The 21889-nt window shown below is 40.0% G+C and overlaps 1 protein-coding gene across 1 annotated transcript in view; it reads left to right on the top strand.

Annotated features, from left to right (window-relative positions):
• LOC108876963 (potassium/sodium hyperpolarization-activated cyclic nucleotide-gated channel 4-like) overlaps positions 1–21889 on the top strand; it is a 66362-nt gene that overhangs the window by 804 nt on the left and 43669 nt on the right. The window contains 2 exon segments of the mRNA XM_051077049.1: positions 2–411; positions 20791–21214. Coding sequence (XP_050933006.1) covers positions 2–411; positions 20791–21214 — 834 coding nt within the window.

The raw sequence follows: 21889 nt of genomic DNA, 5'->3' as shown, positions 1-21889 counted from the left end.
CAGCCTCTCGTCCATCACAAGTCGGCATGTGCACGACTCGGACTCGGCGGAGGAGAGGCGCCTCATTACCGAGGGGGATGTCACCCCGAGCGAGGAGAGCCCCCCCGGAGCCATCGGTGATGGGCCGCCGGATCAAGGCGCGCAAGGGGCCAGCGGTGGCGGTGGCGCCCAAAACGACTCCCCAGGCCAGCAGTCAGGGTTTATAAAGTTGGATGGCATTGATCAGATTCTGCCGGACGACGAGAGATTATATCAAGCTGGGTTCATGCACAGACAGTTTGGAGCAATGCTTCAACCAGGGGTCAACAAGTTCTCCCTGAGGATGTTTGGAAGTGAGAAGGCGGTTGAACGGGAACAAGAGCGGGTTAAATCCGCCGGATTTTGGATAATTCACCCTTACAGCGATTTCAGGTAAATTCCAGACACCTTACACACTGCTGTCAATACAACAGCTGTTTTAGAAGGAAGCATCAGCTAAAGGTTGATGCCTTGCACAGGCCAAGATGTTTTTCCTCAATGTGTTTATCATTTATTAGGGTATTAATCACTTCAAAAACACCCATTCATTGTTTTATTAAGCTTTACACCACCTTCATCACTTATCTTACTCCCTCCTGGTGAAAAATTACATTTCACCAAAGTCATAACTGTTATCATTTTTGCTTTACTGCTTTATAAAAAATCCTTACAGTTTACCTGTTTGTTTACAGGCTAGATTAATAAGGAATTTTTCAGTGCCATACCACATTAGAAGAATTCTATTAATTAGTTCGGAGGCCTGTAGACAAACTGTGTTGTGTTATGAAACAGCCCTCAGATAGCACAACCTTTGCTAATTAAGCCAGTTTACCTATCTTGGGCAGATGCTATCCAAATGGATACATAATTAAATCCCTTTAGTGGTTTCCTCTCCTTTATTTGAGTAAACTTGTGTTCAGGGACTTCATTTATCATTGATTAGGGTTAGTGATGAGGCCTTTGAATTGAATGTCTTTACAGCATTACATATTGATTTCCTTATACCATCTCTTGTTTTCTGGTTAGGGTTAGGTGTCGTATTTTGAAAAGCAACAGGGTTAAATAATTTTCTTTGAATTAAATATGAATAATAGGTGTAGTTATCGAGCAATTTTGAATTGATCAACACAGTTTATGTCAGCATTTAACAGTGTCGTCTATGCTTTTAATGGAATTCAGCAGCAAAACTGAATAGAGAAAGTCCATGAGCACTCTTGTTGTCATACAGATTCCTCGTTAGTGCCCTTGAGTATGTTATTGACCATATGCATCTGATTCACAGCCACATGGAGGCTCTTAACTGCTAAGCAAGACTAGATTTAAGGTCCCTTGTCCTTGCTTTTAGGATTTCTGAATGGTTATTGTAGAATGCTTTTAAACAGTGGATGAAATCAAACCAAATGCATGCAAATGCATATGGCTTTTTTAGTATCTTGGATGTCCTGTTTGTCAAAGGTGACAGGGAGCAGTTTGTCTGAAATGGTAATGCTGTGGTTTCTACATACTGTGCACACTATAGTATAAATAGATGTGTATATGAAGTTGATTATAAAATCAGCCTCATAGAATGAAATACCTGACTGAAAACTGCTCACAGAATTTGCTTCCTTCCACCAATCCTGTTAAAACAAATTTGACAAAATACATCTATTCTGACAACCCCATAGCTTGTATTGTAAGTAGGTAATGAACCTTAGCCTTTTTTTAATTGAACACATTTCCCTCTAGTTTAATAATTCAGGCACAACTATTTCATTACAAGCTGTGTCAGCCTTGGCATTTAGTTCAGCTGTGCATCTACTTCTTATCATTTGAATCATGTGGAGACATTAGTGTTGCTGAAAAGGGATATAGAGCAGTATCATCATTGTTACACATACTGTAATATTTCTCCTTGTCTGTGACATTGAATGTTGTCTAGGCTGCCTGTTGTTTGATTGGCTCTGATGGTTTAATGACATGCAATATAGAAACTATCACTTACCACAAAAGGGTGTTTTTCTCCCTCAAGAACAAGATGTCTGACTTTGAGAGACATGTGAGTTGTAGTGTGAGTTGCTCACAAGCCCGGGGTGTCAGAGGCAAAGGCTAAATAAGACTCTTCCTAGAATAGAAAACAGACACATTTATCTGCCTGTTTATCCTGAGAGAAGGGACAAGTACACTGTGGCGGCTGGCATTATCAGATGTTTTCTGTTGAATTTTGTATTTAAGATGGACTCTTAAGTCTTTAGCTGTCATGAAAAGTATTTGTTTTAATTGAATTGTTTTTGTGTATGATTGAGAGGTAGACAGAAAGAGAGAGGAGACATATCTGTACAGTCAAGACAAGATTTCCAACATCACATTTCAGCCAATCTTACATTTAATTCAGGTACAACCAGACCCAGGTGATCAACTCTGTTTTTTGGTGTTTCCAATCTGTGAATGGTTTATTTTGCATTACGAATGATTGAATTCTGTATCAGGCATCTCAAGCATATTGGTATTATGCTCATGACATGGCAGTATACTGATTAGAGATTATGTATTTCCAAATCCACACATAGTGTGGACAGGTCATCATGAAGAAGTGAGATATGTATTAGACAATTTGCCATTTTTGTTATGCTCCTCTCAGCTGGTTGTGTTTCCTCTCATCCCCCCCCCCCCCCCCGGCTCTCTTACTCACTGTGTTAAATGTCACGAGGAAGGGTGATTTTGGGCTTTGGGAGTCTGTCCTGATACTGAAAGGTCAGAGATTTGGCACCAGCCATCAGTTTTGAAGTGTCTTTGAGCAAGATGCCGAAACAGGGCTTCACACTGCACTCAGTGAAATTGAAGCTCTCTGACTCTCTCAGTTGAGATGTACCAAAATAAATAGATAAATGAAAATGCAGTGAGAGATAAGTGTTCTAAAAAATGAGGTTAGCCACCCACTTGTTCAGGGTCTGAGGGTGGGCACTGCATATTACCATAATTAAACATTTTGGCGATCTGAAAGCAGTCTGCTTGTGGTTCAAGCACTCAACACTATGATTACGTAATCACTCAACTCTACAATTAAAACCACAGATGTGGCACTCAATCAGGAGAGTAGAAAATTGAGTCTGTACCTCGGTTATCACTGTATGGGAAAAGACTTTCATTTCTCTGTGACTAACAGGGAAAAGACATGAATATACTTAAATAACTTAGAAATATACAAGTCAATTAAAGGATTACAGAAGGAAGGAAGTCAACATCTATGACACCTTTTTTATCACTATTAAGATGCTTTAAGTAATATTTGAAATCAATCGACGTAGCTGGAGAAAAGCAGAACTTCAGTGTCAGTCAATGCAGCATGTTGAGATGAGTTGCAGCTCGTATTTTATTTTTAATGAACTGAAGTAGAAACATGATACTTGGATGCCTACTTCCTCCAAAAATGAGGATCAGAGACAGGACAAGATGACTGTAATTAAAGTACACAAGGAGATGAGTGGGACCTTTTAATGGGCCTGGAGAAGAGAAGGGTCTCTGTGACTAAAAGTTTTATTCCCATGTCTGCATCAAAGCTTTGGCAGTATAAGCTCAAATTAGAGTGTCACAAGGAATCACATAGTCATCACTGTGCCGGAATTCAGCAAAATCTCCTCTTGTCAAGTATTGTATAACGCTAAGAAGCAGGGTGGAGCAATATCTTGCAAGGGAAAAAGACGGATTAAAAATGGCATCATAATCCAATCTACAGCCTCATTTCCAGATCCAAAGCTGAACAGCCTCCTTCGATTCTGAACAAGCATCTCCCCAGCGAACAGATGTGGTCAGTTAACCAGAGGGTGACATCTACAACCCCAAAAAAAAGAGGAGACAAGCATTCTCACAAAATGATTTGTATAGGGTCTTAAGTAAGAACGATTATTACTGTCCGTAAGTGCACAGTGTCCAGAAAATATCTGTGGAGGTTTGATAGGATTGTTGAGTAATACATATGATTGGTGCTGAGATTACTGCGCCCTCTGCCCCGCTCCTCACTGAATGCTTTTGTTGGATATCTGCTCTGCATACTTGTCTCTATCATGAAAATGCAATCTTATGATTGTTATTAAAAGGTGCTGCACCATAAGCTGCACTGAGACCAAAGACTGTATGGCTGAGACCTATTGATACTGCACATCCATGGTCGTAACTATAGACTGATAAAAAGTCAAGAGTACTTTTTCCCCAAGGTAATAGAATATATCAGGGCTTGATTGTCAAAATGATACCCCTCTCAAAGAAAGCATCCTCTATCTTTGCATGATGAAAACCAGGTGATGACTTTTTTTCTTACCTGTTTGCATAGGGCCCTTTGAGCAGATTCTATCAATGCAACAGCATTGTGCCGAGTTCTAGACAAATGATGCTGCACAATATTAGAATGCATCCCTCTGATCGTCAAGTGCTTTTTAATTATCTTGTGATTCAGAGCCCAGAGGACACATCTGTTGGAAAGTCATCCACATTTCCCTGGAGAGATAGAAAAGAAGATGTCGCACATTAGAACTTTTTTTTTGCACTAAAGGCTCTATTAAGCCCCCCTTTTTCCTTTAGAACTGTGTTGCCAACACTATCAGAGAGGGGGGTCGGCTGTCCTGCAGTTTCTGTCAATCAGTTAAATCCCTTTGCAACAGTCAGGCGAATCCTTCCATCCTCTCTGCAAAGTCCACTTTTTCAACAGCCTTTTATTCCTCCTGCACATCCAGTTCTGTTTCCCAGAGGACTCTTACCTAGACAGTGGCAAAAATAAATCCTCTGAAAAGACATCTTACAATTTTGCTTCTGTTATTTATTTATTTTTTGCAGGGAATACATTAAAGAAAAGTAGAGCAAATGTAGTCACCAATGTGCAGATTACGCCCGTGATATAGTTTAAGGGAAGTTACTTTTAGGCTAAGAGTTGACTAAATGAGAGTGTGCACTGTGTTCAGAGGGCAAATTTTACCTATTAATTTAACCATTTTCTGATGTGATGTTTTCCTCTTCTTGCTAAAGTGAGTCATAGAATATTTAATGTCCCCATTAACCCAAATAGAAAAATGTTTTTTAGTCAGCTTCTAACAGTATTAATGTAGCTATGTTGACTTTTACATATTTGCCTATCTCAGTCTTCAAAAGACTAAAATGGTTAGGAAAAGCTCACTATACTTGATAAGAATAAATAGAGAATGGTAACCGTGCCACCTAAACTTAGACTGCCCTTGTATTTTGTGAGAAATCTGGGGGGAAATAATTTCCATGGTTATTATTCCTTTGATGAATTTTGAGATATTTTAAACACTGCACAAACTGAGCACCTTAGGTTTGCTGTCCTTATCAAGCATTAGCAGCCACTAACAGCTGCAGGCTTTTTGTTGAAAATCTAGTACGCTTACTGTACGAGTGTACGAGTGTAGTGTGTGAGTGTGTCTATCTGTGTGTATTATGTTTGCCAGTGTATGGGATCAGATTAAATAACAGCATTCTCTATTTCAGTCAGGTTGATTACGGTTGATTTGAGACTACGTTTTGCTATTGATTTGTTTGGGTCTTGTGGGGCCTCCAGCTTGCCATCGGTGGCGACGGATTCATTGAAAAATGAGATGGAGAAACATACACGGCTGCAGCGAGGGTGATTCCCCTCCCTGTGGCGGTGGCAGGAGTCTGAGTGAGAGTTACACAAAGGTCAAGAGGAGGTGCTGGAGATGCAGGAGATGAATGTACAGCCTGTACATTTAAGAGTCCAGTTTAAACAGTTTTGGACAGTTTTTCAGCATCTTGATGATGATGATTTTAATTATATATCATATATAAAATATTTGAAATAAAAGATTCACGAACTGAGTCCAGACTGTAGAGTGTTAGCCTGTACCTTCACGAGCCATGTTCTCTTGTCTTATAGTGCAAGAAAAACGCTGCTTGGGACTACATAGGATGAATGACACTCTATTCCTTTCGGTCTCCATTAAATAATTCCTCCTTTAATTTAGTGAGGGTAAAACATGGGGATTACAGATGGTTCTGGCTGGGCCTGAAAGTGGGGTAATCAAAATAGGCTGCTGTGCTCAACCACGAATATTAGGAGCCAAGAGATTATTACAGCACAATTTATTTAATGGAGGGAGCCCAGGGAGGATGTGCGTGGCCGGTGGGTGGAAGGTTGCCTGTCATAGTGGCAGAATGATTGAACGGTACCGTGTGACCTCGCCAGGCACACTTGTGTGGGAGTGTGGAATCAGGACACGTGATCACAACTGTAAAAGAATGGCCTTTTCCCCCCTCTTCTGCATGTCTGTAATTTCCCATTCCTGAAACATCATTTAATTCAGCTTTATGTGCTTGGCAGAAAGCTGAGTTTAACCTTGGTAGAGTAATCTCGAGGTGAGATTATATTGATTGATTGGACATCATATACATTTTCAAAATGGGAAAGCCTGTTGGAAGCATTTTCTGTGCTGTGTGTCACCCAGCTGGTATGCTTGATGTATTTTGGTCACCTGACAAATGTAATGTTGTGTGTCCTTCCTGCTTCACCATCCTTTGCACTGCAACATCAATTTATAATCTCTCCAGGTGGATACACAACACTAGGCAGCCAAGACCCATTCTTGACTTTTTCCTCTTTTTACACATTTGACACATTTCATTGTAAAATTTATTTCTCTTGCCACTGGACAGATGTGATTATTGTCCCACTGACCAGAGGTAAATATGTCAGTTTCACTCATCTCAACATTTCAAGGTGGTTGATGGAGAAAATGTGTATTTATTTATTATTTTTTAACACAATTTGTCACCCCATAGTCAAGTCATGATTGTATGTGCCTTGCATGTGACATTAGAGTGACCTCTGACGACCTTCCTGTATTGACACATTCTGCTTCTGGCTATGGTACAGCATTATTTTAGCACCATATCCTGTTTTGGAAAAGAAAAGAAAAAAAGTGACTGTAACTGTTTAGATATAGACTGATAGTGATGTCTACTCTATGCTGTTTCATGCTTTTTGTTTTTGGCCTATGCCACAGAGACAGTTATTTTCCATCCAAATACAGTAGTGACTCTGGCTATAAATCTCCTTTTACACATTTAGTTTTAATTTCACTCTGACATTTGATGTGTAATCAATGCTGGTTGAAAAAGCAATCAACATCAACACAGATTATATAGGTGTAATCTTCCAATGATACCCAAGAGGGCATTCTTTACTTTGATTACGGGCATTGCAGTGATTCAGCCTTCTGCATCATCATCTAATTTATAACCAGAACAAAGAATATTCTCTCTGGTATTGTTGCTTTTACTAACCCATGTTTAATGACTGAAGAATTTATTGAGAATAAAAAAAGAAAAACTTTAAAAACAAAGCCAGGAATCAAGAAAGTACAGCACACTGTATTTTATGGGACTTGTCAGCATGGTTGGAATGAATAATTAAGATTGCTTGGGTTAAAATACCTCTTGTATTCTATTGCTTCTCTCTGATGTCTTCCATTTAGCATCCAGGCACGCTATTTACACACAGACCTGGGTGAAATACTGTTTGCAACTACTTTTCTTGGTTTGTTCTTTCCTAGTTAGGAGCCAGATGGCTGGGATTTGCTAATTTTAACAATTCTGTGAGGGTCCAAGTCACATTTATGTGGCAGCTCAGTACACCACTGTTTTTCGACCTGACACAGAAACTGACATAATATATGAAAGCTCATTCTTTTGCACCTCATGCTAGTTAAAAATAAATTCAGGTATTAATTGCAAACTGTATTTTGACCCCTGCTTTGTCCTTCAGCTGGAGAAAAATGGGTATGCTGAGAGACTGCTTAATATTTAATCCTACCTCAAAGTGACCCAATGTTTTTTATATAGTTTATGTAGTTCAGTAACCAAATCACAGCTTACCATGTGTTGACCTCTGCATGCAGGCAGCAACCCAGGCCCGCTCATGCCTCCTCACACAGATTCTGCAATATCTAGTACATACAGGTTGACCTTTTCAGCCCTGACTGTGTCCCAGGTGGATACTCACACCCCTTGTCTCTCTGAAATTGGATTGCTTTTTTCCTATCAACCTAGATAGGAAATGGCCAAGATGTGAAACTGGCACTGATATGTTGCTCCAGGGGGGTGGACAAAATATGTGAAACACCATATTAAAAGGCACTTTGAATTTAATGTAAGACACTCACTATTACAAAGTAAGCGTAACTGGCAAATTCTATTAAGTTCAGAGCCAATTAGCAGAATACGACAAAAATAACAGAGATCATTTATACCTGTAGGTGACTCAGGTAGACAACCATGTGTCATTGACCAGTGACAGATACATTGCTCCAAGACTGTTATTGCATTTCATTCTGTTACATCTCCATCATCATTATCATTCTTTCTTATATTTTACTTGTGTAAAATGCTAGAAATGTAAACAGCAAACATCAGCATTCAGCCAAAACATTAAAATGGGTATAATGTTGTGGCTTATTGATGGAATAATAGTGGAAAAATAGTAATTCGACATATCATGAAAAGTAAGCCTTCCACATCTCTTCATTCCAAGTTCAAATAAATAAATAAATCTCGTTCATACTAGCTACTTGTAATTCACCTGTGATTGCCATTATTCCATTGTTAATATTGCTCTCTTAAGGCATCTGTGCACAACAGACATGGCAGGAGGATGGCATTTTCATGGAGGACCTCTCCATGGTTTACTCTGTAAGAATGTATAGAAGGGTAAAGTGCTTTGGAAACAGTGGGGTTTCCACTCAGAGAGGACTGGAGTCCAGTGTGCTGTTTAAAGAACTCTGTGTGTGGCTGGCGTGATTCACAGAAAATGCTTCCCTGGATCAATGTGTTAGGCCTGGCCCTGCCACACGCTGGGCGTCTAGAAGACTTAGACAAATGGCTAGATTATGAAACATGCAGTGGTGAGAGACAGATTGTTCCCACTCTTCTGCTATGGGTGGTGGTGGTGGGGGTGACTTCTGATTTATCTTCACCATCTCCTCAGTTGTTTGCATGTCCTCTTTTACCGCATGCCAGCTTTGGCTGTACCAAGTTACTCAGTGTTTGATCGAATGGAGAGGAAGTAGCAAAGTTAGTGTGTAGAAATCAAATTTATGACCCTGTTTAGCATGTACAATCGCGAAATTATAGAGCTAACAAAATAATAAATCCTGCCCCGTTTGGTTTAACAGTCAGATAAGCCTCCGCTCTTCCTTACTCACGCAGACCAGCAAAAATCAGATAAACTGCATCTCCTCTCCGATTTGATTAGATTTCATGCTCAGAGTGTCTTCTTAGTGAGGGTTTTCCATCAGCTTTTAAGCTGTATTAATTTTGGTATTTTTTTTTTTTTACCTCATACTTTTTGTTTTTCCCTTACATTTTTTTTTCTAATACATGATGATTCCAGAAAAAATGTTTTATTTCCAGAACTACAGCATGGAACAAAAAGAGATGACCCATATGACCAGGAAGACCATACTGACACTGGATCTCTCCTCATACACTCCCTCTTTTGGCCGTCTCTGCCCCTTTGTCTTAATCTATTGTACAGAGTCTCATTTTCTCTCACTTTCCACATTATCTCTCCCTTTATTTTTTTCTTTCTCTGCCTCTACTCTTCCTCTCACCCTTTGACCTCTGATCGCTGTTTTTGGAGGTGGATAGAAAAGGCTTTCATTGCGGCTGCTCCATTTGCTGATTGCAGCACCTGACGTGGTGAAGATAATGGCCTAGCACTGGTGCAACCCAGAGCAAGGGCATGAGGTGATGGTCTGCAGCACAACCATCTCCTGGTATTACTGACAGTACATTATCTTAGCACTTCATCTATGTTAAGAGAAAGCCCATCGCTCCATCTCTCTCTCTCTCTCTCTCACTGGCTCTCTCTTGTCCAGCAGGGCAGCAGGCAGGTGGGGAGGGGGTTTTGTGTTTAGCTGGGAACCTTGGCCTGTGTTTCCTCTGCCACACTCTGTGGCTGGATGACAGGGGACCCCTTTGACACGACTCTGAGGACCTTGTGGTAGATAACAAGGCATCAGGATAAAACACAGATGCAATTAGTGGCAGGATGACAGTCCACAAAGCTGGAGTGCAGATATTGGCACATGCTAGTAGGATAAGTAAATGCTGATGGCACCAATGAGAAAGCTCTCTTTCCTCTCTGTGTCTTCTGCAGCCCTGCCACTCACTGTCTCTCTGTTTTTTCTCCTCAGAGGGCATATTTATTTTTCTGACTGCAGACAACCCATGTACAGTTTTGTTTCTCCTAGCAGATAGGTACCAAGTTGTGCTCTGGGAAATTGTGAAGGACTCTGTGGGGCTGCAGAGACAAGAACAGGGATACTGAATAGCCACTCATGGAGCCAGGCAGAAACTCTCTATAAAAAACCCAAGCAAAAAAAAAAAAAAAAAGAGGGAGAAAAGAGCCCATTGGTATGGAAAGGGGGCAGGAAACACAGAGTTGGCTACTTCAGAGCATTCTTTTCACTGGGTTCCCTGATTACATGTGGCCAGTTTGTAAAGTGGCTCTGGTGATTTCATGATTTAGTCAGAGTTCTTGAGTGCACACTTCTGGGCTATTCAAATATCAGAGCAAGTTTAGGTTGGACTTATGTCAGTGAGTGGATCTGGGGCATAATCTCAAGTGTCTGGGACTGATGCTACAGCATTTAGAGTTTCCCTAAGATAGTCAGCCTGGTTCTGGACTTCTGGATCACTGTCCTCATCTTCAGTTTTGAAGACAAGTGAATTAAGAAGAAATTTAAATTCCAACCAATTCAGGGGTTCACGAGAATTAAGGGGATGTGCCGTGTTTACACTTTATTATAAACTGAGAACTGAGATCAGTTGAATCCAGAGCCAACCATACAGTAGTGGTAGCCAGCTATGAGGTCAATATTTTTTTCTCTTTCAGGCTGACGTTTCGCATTATGCGTGTGTGTGAATGAACATGATTTCATTTTGAGAACGAAAGCGTGTTTTGACATCGTTATAAATTCCCCTGCACGCATCTGTTAGGCTAATGTTTGAGCATACCTTGGGCAGTACAGTCAACAAATTTGATCGAATTGTCTGTAAGCCTTACGCTCGTATCGATCCGCCAAATCAACTTCTCACTTCCGCCAATTAGAACCTGTTTCTCAGCGATAAGCGACCGTGATAACCGATCTGATGATCGGATGGATAAGGCGAGCCTACCAGCAGTGAGTAACATTTTTAGTGTCTGCTAACAAGTGTCCCCTTTTTGAAAACTGAAATATGGTTACCCTAGGTGGATATTAACATTGCATATTTACCATGTTCACGTATTTGTTGAGCCGGTCTGATCACAACCTGTGGGACAGCAGGTATCAGCTAAACGTTATCAAGCTAGCTAGCTAGCTAGCTAATTCGCTAGCGTTAGCTAATGCAGTCTAATGTAAACTATGCTTGCTAGCAGTGTTTAATTTGTAAATCAGGAGGTCCCGGAGCACAGAGAGGGTGCTGTTAGTTTACACTGTGATTCACATGTCTGTTAGAATGTCTGAAACTCAAATTTTCTTGGGAAAAAGGAAAAAGCACAAATCTACAGCTATAAAATAAATCTGCTCTACTTATGCCTCTGGTCATCAGTTAAAATTTTGTCCTGGCTACAGCCCTGCGGGCACATTGTGCACTGAACAGTTAATGGTACGGTACAATGACACACACAGAGAAGTGGGTCCACCTTTTTAATTTAAAAACTATCTAATAACCTAGATTTAGGTTTTTGTGTTATAGCTGTGCTTTGAAGGACCTGTCAATCACTTTCAGAGGGATAGGGATCTTGTGGTTTCATTGTGTTTGAATTTTAGTGGTTATGCATCTCCTTCTTTTACATTTGCCAGTGCTTACCTGTAGAGGGTCAGACCTCTATCTATTAGAAATGTGTTCTGCTGCAGTGGACGTGACATTGGCCTCAGCATTGTCTTTCTGTTGGCTGTGTTGAGTAACAGTCCTAGACAAAACTTTAGAGGTGAATGAAAAATCATACGCTGTACCCTTACCTTGATGTCCTACCAGTAGAGCCACTTGTAATCTTATTTATGGATCTCTTTTAGCAGTGTTAGGTAAGGTTGACTCCTTTCAGTTGATTTTGCTTCTCCTCTCCCCTCTGCAGGTATTTAGTAAATCCCTCTGTTTTCTCTTAGCCTAAGGTTGGGGAGATTTGCCTCTACTTCTGATGAAATCTTCTTAGCCTAGGTTTGATAAAACAGCGTGCCTCACCTAAATATAGCCACCTGCGACTGCACAGCCACAGTGTCAGTGATGTGCTTGCAGTGTGCCTGCTGGCTGTGCTCAGCAAAGACAGTGCCGTTATGACAGTTCATTGGAGCGGGTGACAACAAAAATAGGATTAACCCTTTTAACCTGATTTTTTTTTTCTCCTAGACGCTTTAATCTTGCTGTGTTTGCCAACTGGCTTGTTTAATAACCAATGGGCTGCTGTTTTATGGGCAATACATTTTTGTTGTTGATGTTGTTACAGATATTGTTCTCCTGTTAAGTGTGACAGACTTTATCATAGATAGCCTCTCCCTGTGGCTAGTGTAAAATGTAAAATGAAGTGACTTTTTCCCCACACAAGAACCTTTCATGCTTAATATTCATTCTATCCACTTCATTTATTGGACATAATGAGCCTGTTGCTCTCTTTGCTTCTTTTAAACTGGTGCTATAACAGCTATTCACAGCTAAAATTCAGCTTTTGTGGGAGGTAGACACCAGTAGACACCTAAGCTCAAACAGTAATTTACATAATGTACCTGTAAAGGTGCAATATGTACATTTTTGTTGTCGCTACATACCCAATGTTAGCATTAACACCCGTTTACTTGCCTGTCTAGAAGAAACCTAGCAAGTTCAGCATCAAACATCAGTCTTTTACTTGCCAAGAGCTGTCTCCAGTGGTGGAAAGCAACACCAATGTTAAATCTTGTTTCGCTTATATCTCTATCACTTCTTCTACTGAAGTTTGCATGCTATCTATCTAGCCCTAGTCAATTCTGTCCCATAATACCAGTTTGCAGCAGTCCCTGTAGCATCTAATCTATCCTCAGTCCAATATGAGAGGATGAAGAAGTAGTACTGACCTTAGGGCGTATTCTCTTTTCTTGTAAATAGCTTAAGCTCTTGGTAAATAAAAAGCTGTTAATGTTAATGTTGACTATGTAGCAATTGCAAGAACCTATAGCACTTTTAAACCTCAATTTAACTATGCCTGAGGGTTAGGGCTTGATGCCTTTTATCTGTAAACATGTAGGTTGCATCAGTGCAGAATTGTTTGTGTTGGTAGAGGTGAATAGTTAAAATTGGTATATAGATGATAGCTGACTATATGAGCTGCCTTGAGTCATGACAAATGTTTTGTGAATAGTTACAGTCTAAGCAGACATGCCACAGTTTACTGGACTGGACCCAGAATGGTTAGCCGACTGGCTACACAGTATCTTTGCGGATCTACAGACAGACAGACTGAGAAAAGGCTCAAAATACTGATCTGAGTTTGTAAATGTTTAAGACACATTATCATTATCTACAAGATGCAAAGCCGTGGAAGTTGACGGAACAGTTGAGGGATTCTGCTTTATTCAGTCTGTCCCTGACAGAGAGCTAGTGCTAGCTAACAGCTGTCTGTAGATGTCAGACTGATGTCTTGTCAACACAAACAGTACAGATGAATTAATGAGCAGACTTTCAGTTTCTGTCCCATCTGCTCAAAGTAATAATGTTGATGTCTGTCTGTATGTGGCCCTACTTATGTAAAACATTAGATACAGTAACATGTAGTGGCAGTTTTTACACTGTAGGCCAAAAAGGCAAAATATCCTCTGTGGGGAAAAGAAAACAGCTTTATGATAAAATGGAACTTTGTTTTAGATAAAATGGATGTAAACCAGATTGTCCTTACCAGTGGAATTGCAACAGTGGTCATGCAAAATGTCTTAATTTCAACAATCAATGTTTCATATTCCTGGCAAGCAGCCTTTTGGGGTCATGAAAATAACTACTACTCAGTAGTAAAACTGAAGTATCATTATACTATTTTACTGCCATAAAAACATTTTATGCAGGAGGTTTGGAGTGGATGGTTAGGTGTATAAATCAAATGGCTTGGACACTGCACACCCTGATTCAAGTCCTGTCTTCTCCCAACATTCAGTGCTCAAACTGTTACCATAGATGTGGCAAATTAGAAATAACTGAAATACGTGGTTTTTTGAACTGTGTGTGAATCATTGAAAGTATAACCTGTTTTGTTGTTGATCTGTGAGGACTTGGTTTATCCTGTGACTGAAGCTGATAACATTTACATTTATATTCACAGTCAAACACTTCTATAACTTTCTGTGGCATCTTCCTGATGAAATTTGTAGAAGCCTGAAATGAACGTTGGTGTATCATTATCTCCATACTTAAAAATCTGGAGATTATGTATTGAAGTAGGTTTGAGGAGAGAGAGTGGTTTATGGGAACTGTGTGTTGGCATGTGGTGATCAAAATGAAACGGGGTGTTTGTGCTGCTAATATTTACCATTTCATGAGTCAGAATTCTCGGGCATACAGTGAGTCAGTACTTTTGAGCAAGACCCCTGATAACACAACCAAATCTTCAGAGAGAAAATGGGAGCAAATACACTCACATGCACACATACACACACACAAACGCACAGCAAGCAAATTAATTATTCAAAACAGAAACTGCTTTTTTATGCAAAAAGATAAATTCCAATCATTTAATCAGTCCAAATCACATTTTACAGTGCACACAGTGTTGGCTGGTGCCCTTATGGAAGTGTTGTGTGGGAGCACCCACTGTTCCTCTGCTGTTCCCATTCAGTCAGTGTGGTGCAGAATAAAGGGAGACAATGTTAAATGCTGTCTGCCACTTGTACCTGGCATGACAGATGATCTGCTTGCATACAATGCCATTGCTCTCTCAGCATGGTAGCCAACAGATAGACATCTCTACATGGGAGATGTAAGCAAGTGCATACACATGCATGCACAAATACACACACATACTCCCTGTATATTCCCTGTATATGTAGGACAATATATACCCCATTCTTGTATCCCCTGTGCTGCCTCAATTTAAATATAGGCTACTATGAAAGGTAAAGTGTGTGTCCATCTATGACTGTTTGTGGCGGCTCTCATGGTCCCTTTCAGGTAGCCAGGCTGGCAGGGTGAGGAGAATGAGAGAGGCTTATCGTGTAGTCAGATGCACTCTGAGGGTGACAACATGTTCCTTCTGTCCCTGGTCACCCCACCGGAGAACAGAGTGGGCTGTGGCTCTGTCCCTCCAGACTGCAAAATGTCAGGGCTCCCTTCATCAGTACATTGAAGTCTCAGCACCATAACAAGTTAGGTGTGAGCAATTCTGCTGCTTCTCTTTCTCAGTGTTTCCAATGTTTCTCTGCATCCTTTGGCCTCATTTTTAAAAGTTTCACACACATCCCTGCAAACCCACCACTGTGTCGGCTTTCACTTTCTCTTTAGCTCAGTTCAGTTTTCTTTAGTCTACTTTCCTGCGGTCTGCCATTTGTTTCCTTGTCATACCGACAGCTCTGATGTTCCCCAGTAATCTCATACTCACATGAACTCACACACACAAGCTCTGACCATGTTTTTCCAGAGGTTATGATTTATTTGCTATTATTACATGCTTTTTTAATCTGATTTCTTTTGTTTCCTGCAAAGCACTTGCCCATTTTGTATTTCATGTTTACAACCAAGTTTAAGCCCGAGGGTTGATTTATATAGAAGAAAGAATCATAGAGTCATAGCTTTAATTGACTTAATCAAGCTATAAATGGGATTTTAACTAATTTGTGTTTTTTATTTACTAGGTGTGCCTGTAAAAACTATGCAGTAAAATAAAACAAACACAGTAAAACTAAAAAAATTAAAAATAAAATGATAATATGTTAGATTACTTTTTAAATAAGCTGTTTCTATCTTCTGCCACACCTGGGTTTATCACCTTCACATCACCACTGCTGGGTTGCTTTTTGCTTTTATTTTATTTCTTGACAGGTGGTACGCTACCACATAGTGTGAGTCTGAGATTTGGGATGCACACAGAGATATGGGATTGTTTAATGCCTTTGAAATGTCCGCCTAACATCCCGCACTTGCCCAACTGTATTTATAGAACAATGTTCTTCTATGTCAGGGTCCTAGTGCATAATAAAACACAGTAAATGGATCCTTGCTATGTTTAGGGTGGCCTGACCTCCATTAGGAGGCAACTGCAAAAGTGAAAAGGAGAAATCATGAACATTTACTCTACACACGCACGCACACACACACACACACACACACACACACAGGTGTATGTAAAACCACCACTACCTACATGTACACATAATACTGGCACATGCTATTATGCTATTGTGATCGAGTCATGATTTTAGTTGGAATTTTTGTATTTCATTTTCACTGAAAAAAATCTGACAATGATAAATTTTTTATCATTGTCAGATTACCGTGATCTGATTTGTTTTTCTCTTTGTTTTGGAACATGTGTCATGCATTTTCTGTCATATTTGGAAAGATGCAATGAGCATACAGCAGCTGCTGTTAATCTTAATAATCCCCACACTCCTATAACCAGTGTGGCTTGCTCAAACAGGTGGCAGCAGTGGCTGTGCTATGCCAGGGTGACGTTCAGAGGTCTTAAACAGCATTCTGTCTTGTTATTCTTTCTGGAAAGATGTTGAGGAGCTGTCATCTATCTATTTTGCTATTTCTTTTCCTCCTATTTCTTCACTCCTCATTCATATGGTATCATTTAACTGCTGACTGAGGATTTCTTGGAAGGTTTGATTTGTCTTATGAGTCAGATACCCCCTGCCCCTGCCTTTTTTTTCTAGTGCTGAAAGACATCTAGTTGTTGAAGTCAGGAATGCATTCATTTCTATTTACCACACAAGTGATGTGGTCTGTTGGCAGTATCAAGTAAAAGTTTCCATTTATGACCAAAAATCAGCAAAGTGCCAACTAAGATGGTGAATATGGTAAATGTTATACCTACCGTAATTTCCGGACTATTGAGCGCACCTGAATATAAGCTGCACCCACTAAATTGTACATATATAGGCCGCACTTGTCTATAAGCCGCAGGTGTCTACGTTGTAACATGAGATATTTACACATTCATGCTGCCGTCTCCAACGTCTCACCATTGATTCATTGATGCCAAACTTATGTGCAGCAGCTCTATATCGTTTTTCGACAGCCAGATCGATTGCCTTCAACTTAAAAGCTGCATCATATGCATTTCTTCGTGTGTTTTCCATGATGAGGGTGTGTGCATTAAGCGCAAAATGACTGTTCTGAAGAATTTAATGTGAGTGCGTTTGATCTAATTCAGATGGTTTCATTGGTCCACTGTGACCTGTTCGGTAATTTCATTGGTCTGATGTGACGAGGCAAAATGTTTTGACAGCATGAAGTTCGTCAGCCCGTAAAAATCTATAAATTAGCTGCATCATTGTTTAAGCCGCAAGGTTCAAAGCGTGTCAAAAAAGTAGCGGCTTATAGTCCAGAAATTACGGTACTTAACATGTCCCCTTAAGCATGTTAGCATTGTATTTGCACGAGCCCCACTGTGTAGCCTCACAGAGCTGCCAGCATCGCTGTAGATTGTTAGTCTTGTTGTTATGTCATTGTAACTAGCCTTTACATTTTTTGAATGCATTTCACTGTATACACTGAGGAACTAGAAAAAAAAACTCTGTCTGATGCCTTGCTTTTGCAACATTGTGTGAATACCCACATGTTCTTAGCTGTTTGATGATGCCAAATCCTGAAATATTACTCTCAACTCTCATACTATCTCTATCTCAATTTCACATTTCACATTGTCACCAATCAATTATGTACCTGTGTACTTGGAAGAAGCTTGGAAGAAGTGAAAAACACATTTAGCTATCTTACCTACTATAGTGTGCATTGAAAAATGGTTGCTATTGTGAAGAAGCTGCAGAAATGCAAAGACACTGACACAGTCTCTTAATAGTTAAAAGGAGTTTTATATGTGACTGAGCAGCTGATACAAACAGCAAAACAAAAGCAAGGCAGCTGTTACCAATTCTGAGAGAAATAGATTAACTTAGTTCATTGTTGGTAGACCCTGTCAAAACAGTGCTGGAAGCACACTTACATCCTATTAGTAAGCTGTATAGCTCATAGAAATGCACAGGCTATCTAGCATTTGTAATATTAGGGAACATGGCAATATGAAGAACAAATGTCATTACCTATGTTTGCATTTCTTCCTTTGAAGTTTTTTCTTGTCCTCTTGGGCTTTCAGTCTTAACATGAGCAAACACAGTGGTGGCAAGGTCTGTCTAAATATAACTCCACTTGACAACAAGCTGGAACAGTAGATACCCTTTTACTTTGAAGAATTCCAATTACTGTCACTGTTTCCTCAGTGTGTGTGTGTATGTGTCTGCAATAGACATGAAACTGAGATGTGTGTTGGTGTGTACTGTGTATTTATGTATGCATGTGTAAGTGTTAGATGCTCATGTAAACTGTAATCCAAGCACATTACAACCCAAAACTCTACTGCTATATATAGGAGCCTGTGTAGTGTTCATTTGTTTACTCAGTGATGTAAAGTCTGTCCAGAGATTTATGTTTTTTAGGCAATGAGACCTCTGATCCTCACATGCAACCATGACAAACAATAACATGGAGAACAGAAGGCAATTGGAGTTTTTTTATTTTGTCATGCTGAGAGAGAGAAAAAGAAAGTAGGGCATTGCTAGCTAAAAAGAAAATCATACTCTTTGCTGTGACCAAGTCTGAACCCTTTAAAATGATAATGTGTCTTTATCAGTAATGTGGATATCAGTGGTTGTAGCAGCATTTGTAGCAATATGAAAGTCTAATGGTAAAGTACTTTAAGTTCAAGCATATGTAGTACTTCATCACAAGCATGTCTCAGAAGACTTTCAAGAGAAAAGGCAATTTTAGATCAAACTTAAAATCAGTTAGATGATAAACTGTACGTCCTCCGACAGAGAAAACACAGGGAGGCAAACAAAATACACAAGATTCTCAAAAAAGTACCATGTTGGAAAAAAAAGAAGACACCTTGATTGTGCCAGGTTATTTTTATGTGTGTTTTTGTGAAGTTGACAGTATGTACCAAAATGTTTATAGAAAATAGTAACTGAATATTTACTCAGTCTGACTTGATTCTGGCCATAGTTCTTTTTGGATCAGGTCATTTGATCCTGTAGAGCAGCAGTTCGCTGTAAACCCCCAAGTTATTTATTTCAACACACCGTGAATGAACTATGAAATCAATAGACATCAGCTGCACAAGGAAGTGAAAGAGCAGTAATTACTTGTTGTAGTCCAGCTAGCTTGCAGTAAAAATGCATCTCCTACCCTGTTTATGTAAGTAACATCCTTTTTCCTTTATTTCCTGTGATACTGCTTGTGAAATTGGTTTTGCACAGAGACAGATCTTTATGGCCTAGTTAAAGGTGGGTGGGTAAATCATCCCAAGCTCACAGGGCCAGTGCACCATGCAGAACCCCCTCATGGTACAATCTATGGAGTAGGATATATCACTCTTAACACAAAAGACCCAATCTGGATTCAATTACCAGGCCACCAGAGAGTGCAATTTATACCCAAAGTCTCAGGCTGGGAAGATGGACGAGGTCACAGCACAGTTTGTAATTAACAGTTAACCCTTGTTGACCTTTGAGTTGTGATTTACAGTTCAAACATAAAATAGCTTGCATGCCGAGCTATCTGCGGGCATAGTGGGAAGGTTACATATGTTTGGGTTATTACACCATTATTACACTGTGTGCGTATACACTTGCTTGCACCACACTGCACGGCTCCCAAAGGTACCTAGGGTTAAAAGAGGCTAATGATGAGACACAGAGAGCCTTTCATCACATATCTGTCTGTAAGTCTGTGGTTAGATAAATGAACAAGCTATATCCTTCTTCAGTCTTGGTCAGGCTGTTGCAATGATGGTTTGGTTCTTTGACCAAACATTTCCAGTCACTTTCAGAAGATGAAATTGTAATGTTAAGTGATATAAATAGTAAAATGACATTTAAGCTAACAATGTAAACACTGTAAATTTAGGGGGTTTGAGTTCAGTTTATGTATACCTGTTTCAAATATGTGCTCTTTCACAATATGTGTACATATATTGCCTCAAGAACAGAAATAAATAATTAAAAATATATATGGTATCTAACAATTACAACAAAGCATGACAAATAAACATACAAGCAAGTTTATTACATCTGACATTACAGTATAGGTGTTACTTATAATATTACAGTAATAAAACATTGCTCTATTGATATTTACAAAGGAATTCCAGCCTCCTTTTAATTTCTTTTTGTGTAATGAGTTAAGTAGTCTTATTTATAGCAAATCTGTTTCCATTCATTTCAATATGTTCGGTGACTGTGATAGACATAGACAATGTATGCTATGAACAAAGAGGATTGCACAGTTTTGTTATTTGCAAGGTCCTTGGAAAAACACAGCATGTTTGTTTGGGAATGAGTTTGTTGAGTGTATGTGAAAAGATATGTACAGTTTGTCTTACATCGCACCATATGCATTGAGTTCGTCGAGTGCATAGAACAAACTCTGTCACCCGGTAACTATGCAGAATGCTGCTAGTAGGTAATTAGTTGGAGAATCTTTTGTAGTATTTTCACTTTGATCATCCTGTTTCTGCCCTTCTCCATTTCTCTCTCCGATTAGGTTTTACTGGGACTTGACCATGCTGCTGCTGATGGTGGGCAACCTCATCATCATCCCAGTGGGCATCACATTCTTCAAGGACGAGCACACACCACCCTGGATCGTGTTCAACGTTGTCTCTGACACTTTCTTCCTCATGGACCTGGTCCTTAACTTCAGGACGGGTATCGTCAAGGAGGACAACACAGAGATCATTCTGGATCCGCAACAGATCAAGATTAAGTACTTGCGCAGCTGGTTTGTGGTGGACTTCATCTCCTCCATCCCTGTGGACTACATCTTCCTCATTGTGGAGACACGCATCGACTCAGATTTTTACAAGACGGCGCGCGCCTTACGGATTGTCCGCTTCACCAAGATCCTCAGCCTGCTGCGACTCTTGCGCCTCTCTAGACTCATTCGTTACATTCACCAGTGGGAAGAGGTAGGAAACTACACCTCAATGTGTTTGGTAAAACATTTAAAGCTGATGATTTAAAGTTGTGCTGAATGTTGCCCACTTTTGTGAATGGTGTTTAAAATGCATGCTGTTTTGAGTTGTCCTTGGCAAACTGGAGTCCCAGGATGTCAAATCACACAGAGAGAAAAAGACAAGAAAGAAAAAAATACCAAGCAAATCACAATGATTGACGGTTGAACAAGCATACTATTTGATGAAGCTAGTCAAACACATAGGGCTTCACTTCCTAAATCCAATTATAACCCAAATGGTATTCCCATCCTGGGGAGCAAGTGTGAGAATGTTTGCAGAGCTCTGTACCTTTCCCTTTCCCCTGAGAAGGAAATACAGATAGATGCTGCTTCTGATTACATCCACCCTTGAAAGGAGCGAAGAGGCTCTTTTGCTCTACCCTAGTCACCACTAAGTTGATGAAGCCGGGATGTTGATTACCATTTTCTCTCTGTGTGCCCATCCAGCTAGCAGTGGGACCACAGAGCCCAGAGAGGCTTTCCTGCGATACAAGCATGATTATAATTGCGGCAATAATTAGAAAAGTTCTCTTTGCTCTCACTGGATGGGTCTTGTTGTTTAGTCTCAGAGGTAAAAGGTGCAAAGTGAAGCATCAGAGTCTCAGCGTGGAGTCAACAAGAGGACACT

This window comes from Lates calcarifer, linkage group LG2 (assembly GCF_001640805.2).
Source record: "Lates calcarifer isolate ASB-BC8 linkage group LG2, TLL_Latcal_v3, whole genome shotgun sequence".
NCBI lineage: Eukaryota > Metazoa > Chordata > Actinopteri > Centropomidae > Lates > Lates calcarifer.
Note: the sequence above shows the minus strand (reverse complement) of the source record. Positions and strands in the feature narration are given on the sequence as shown.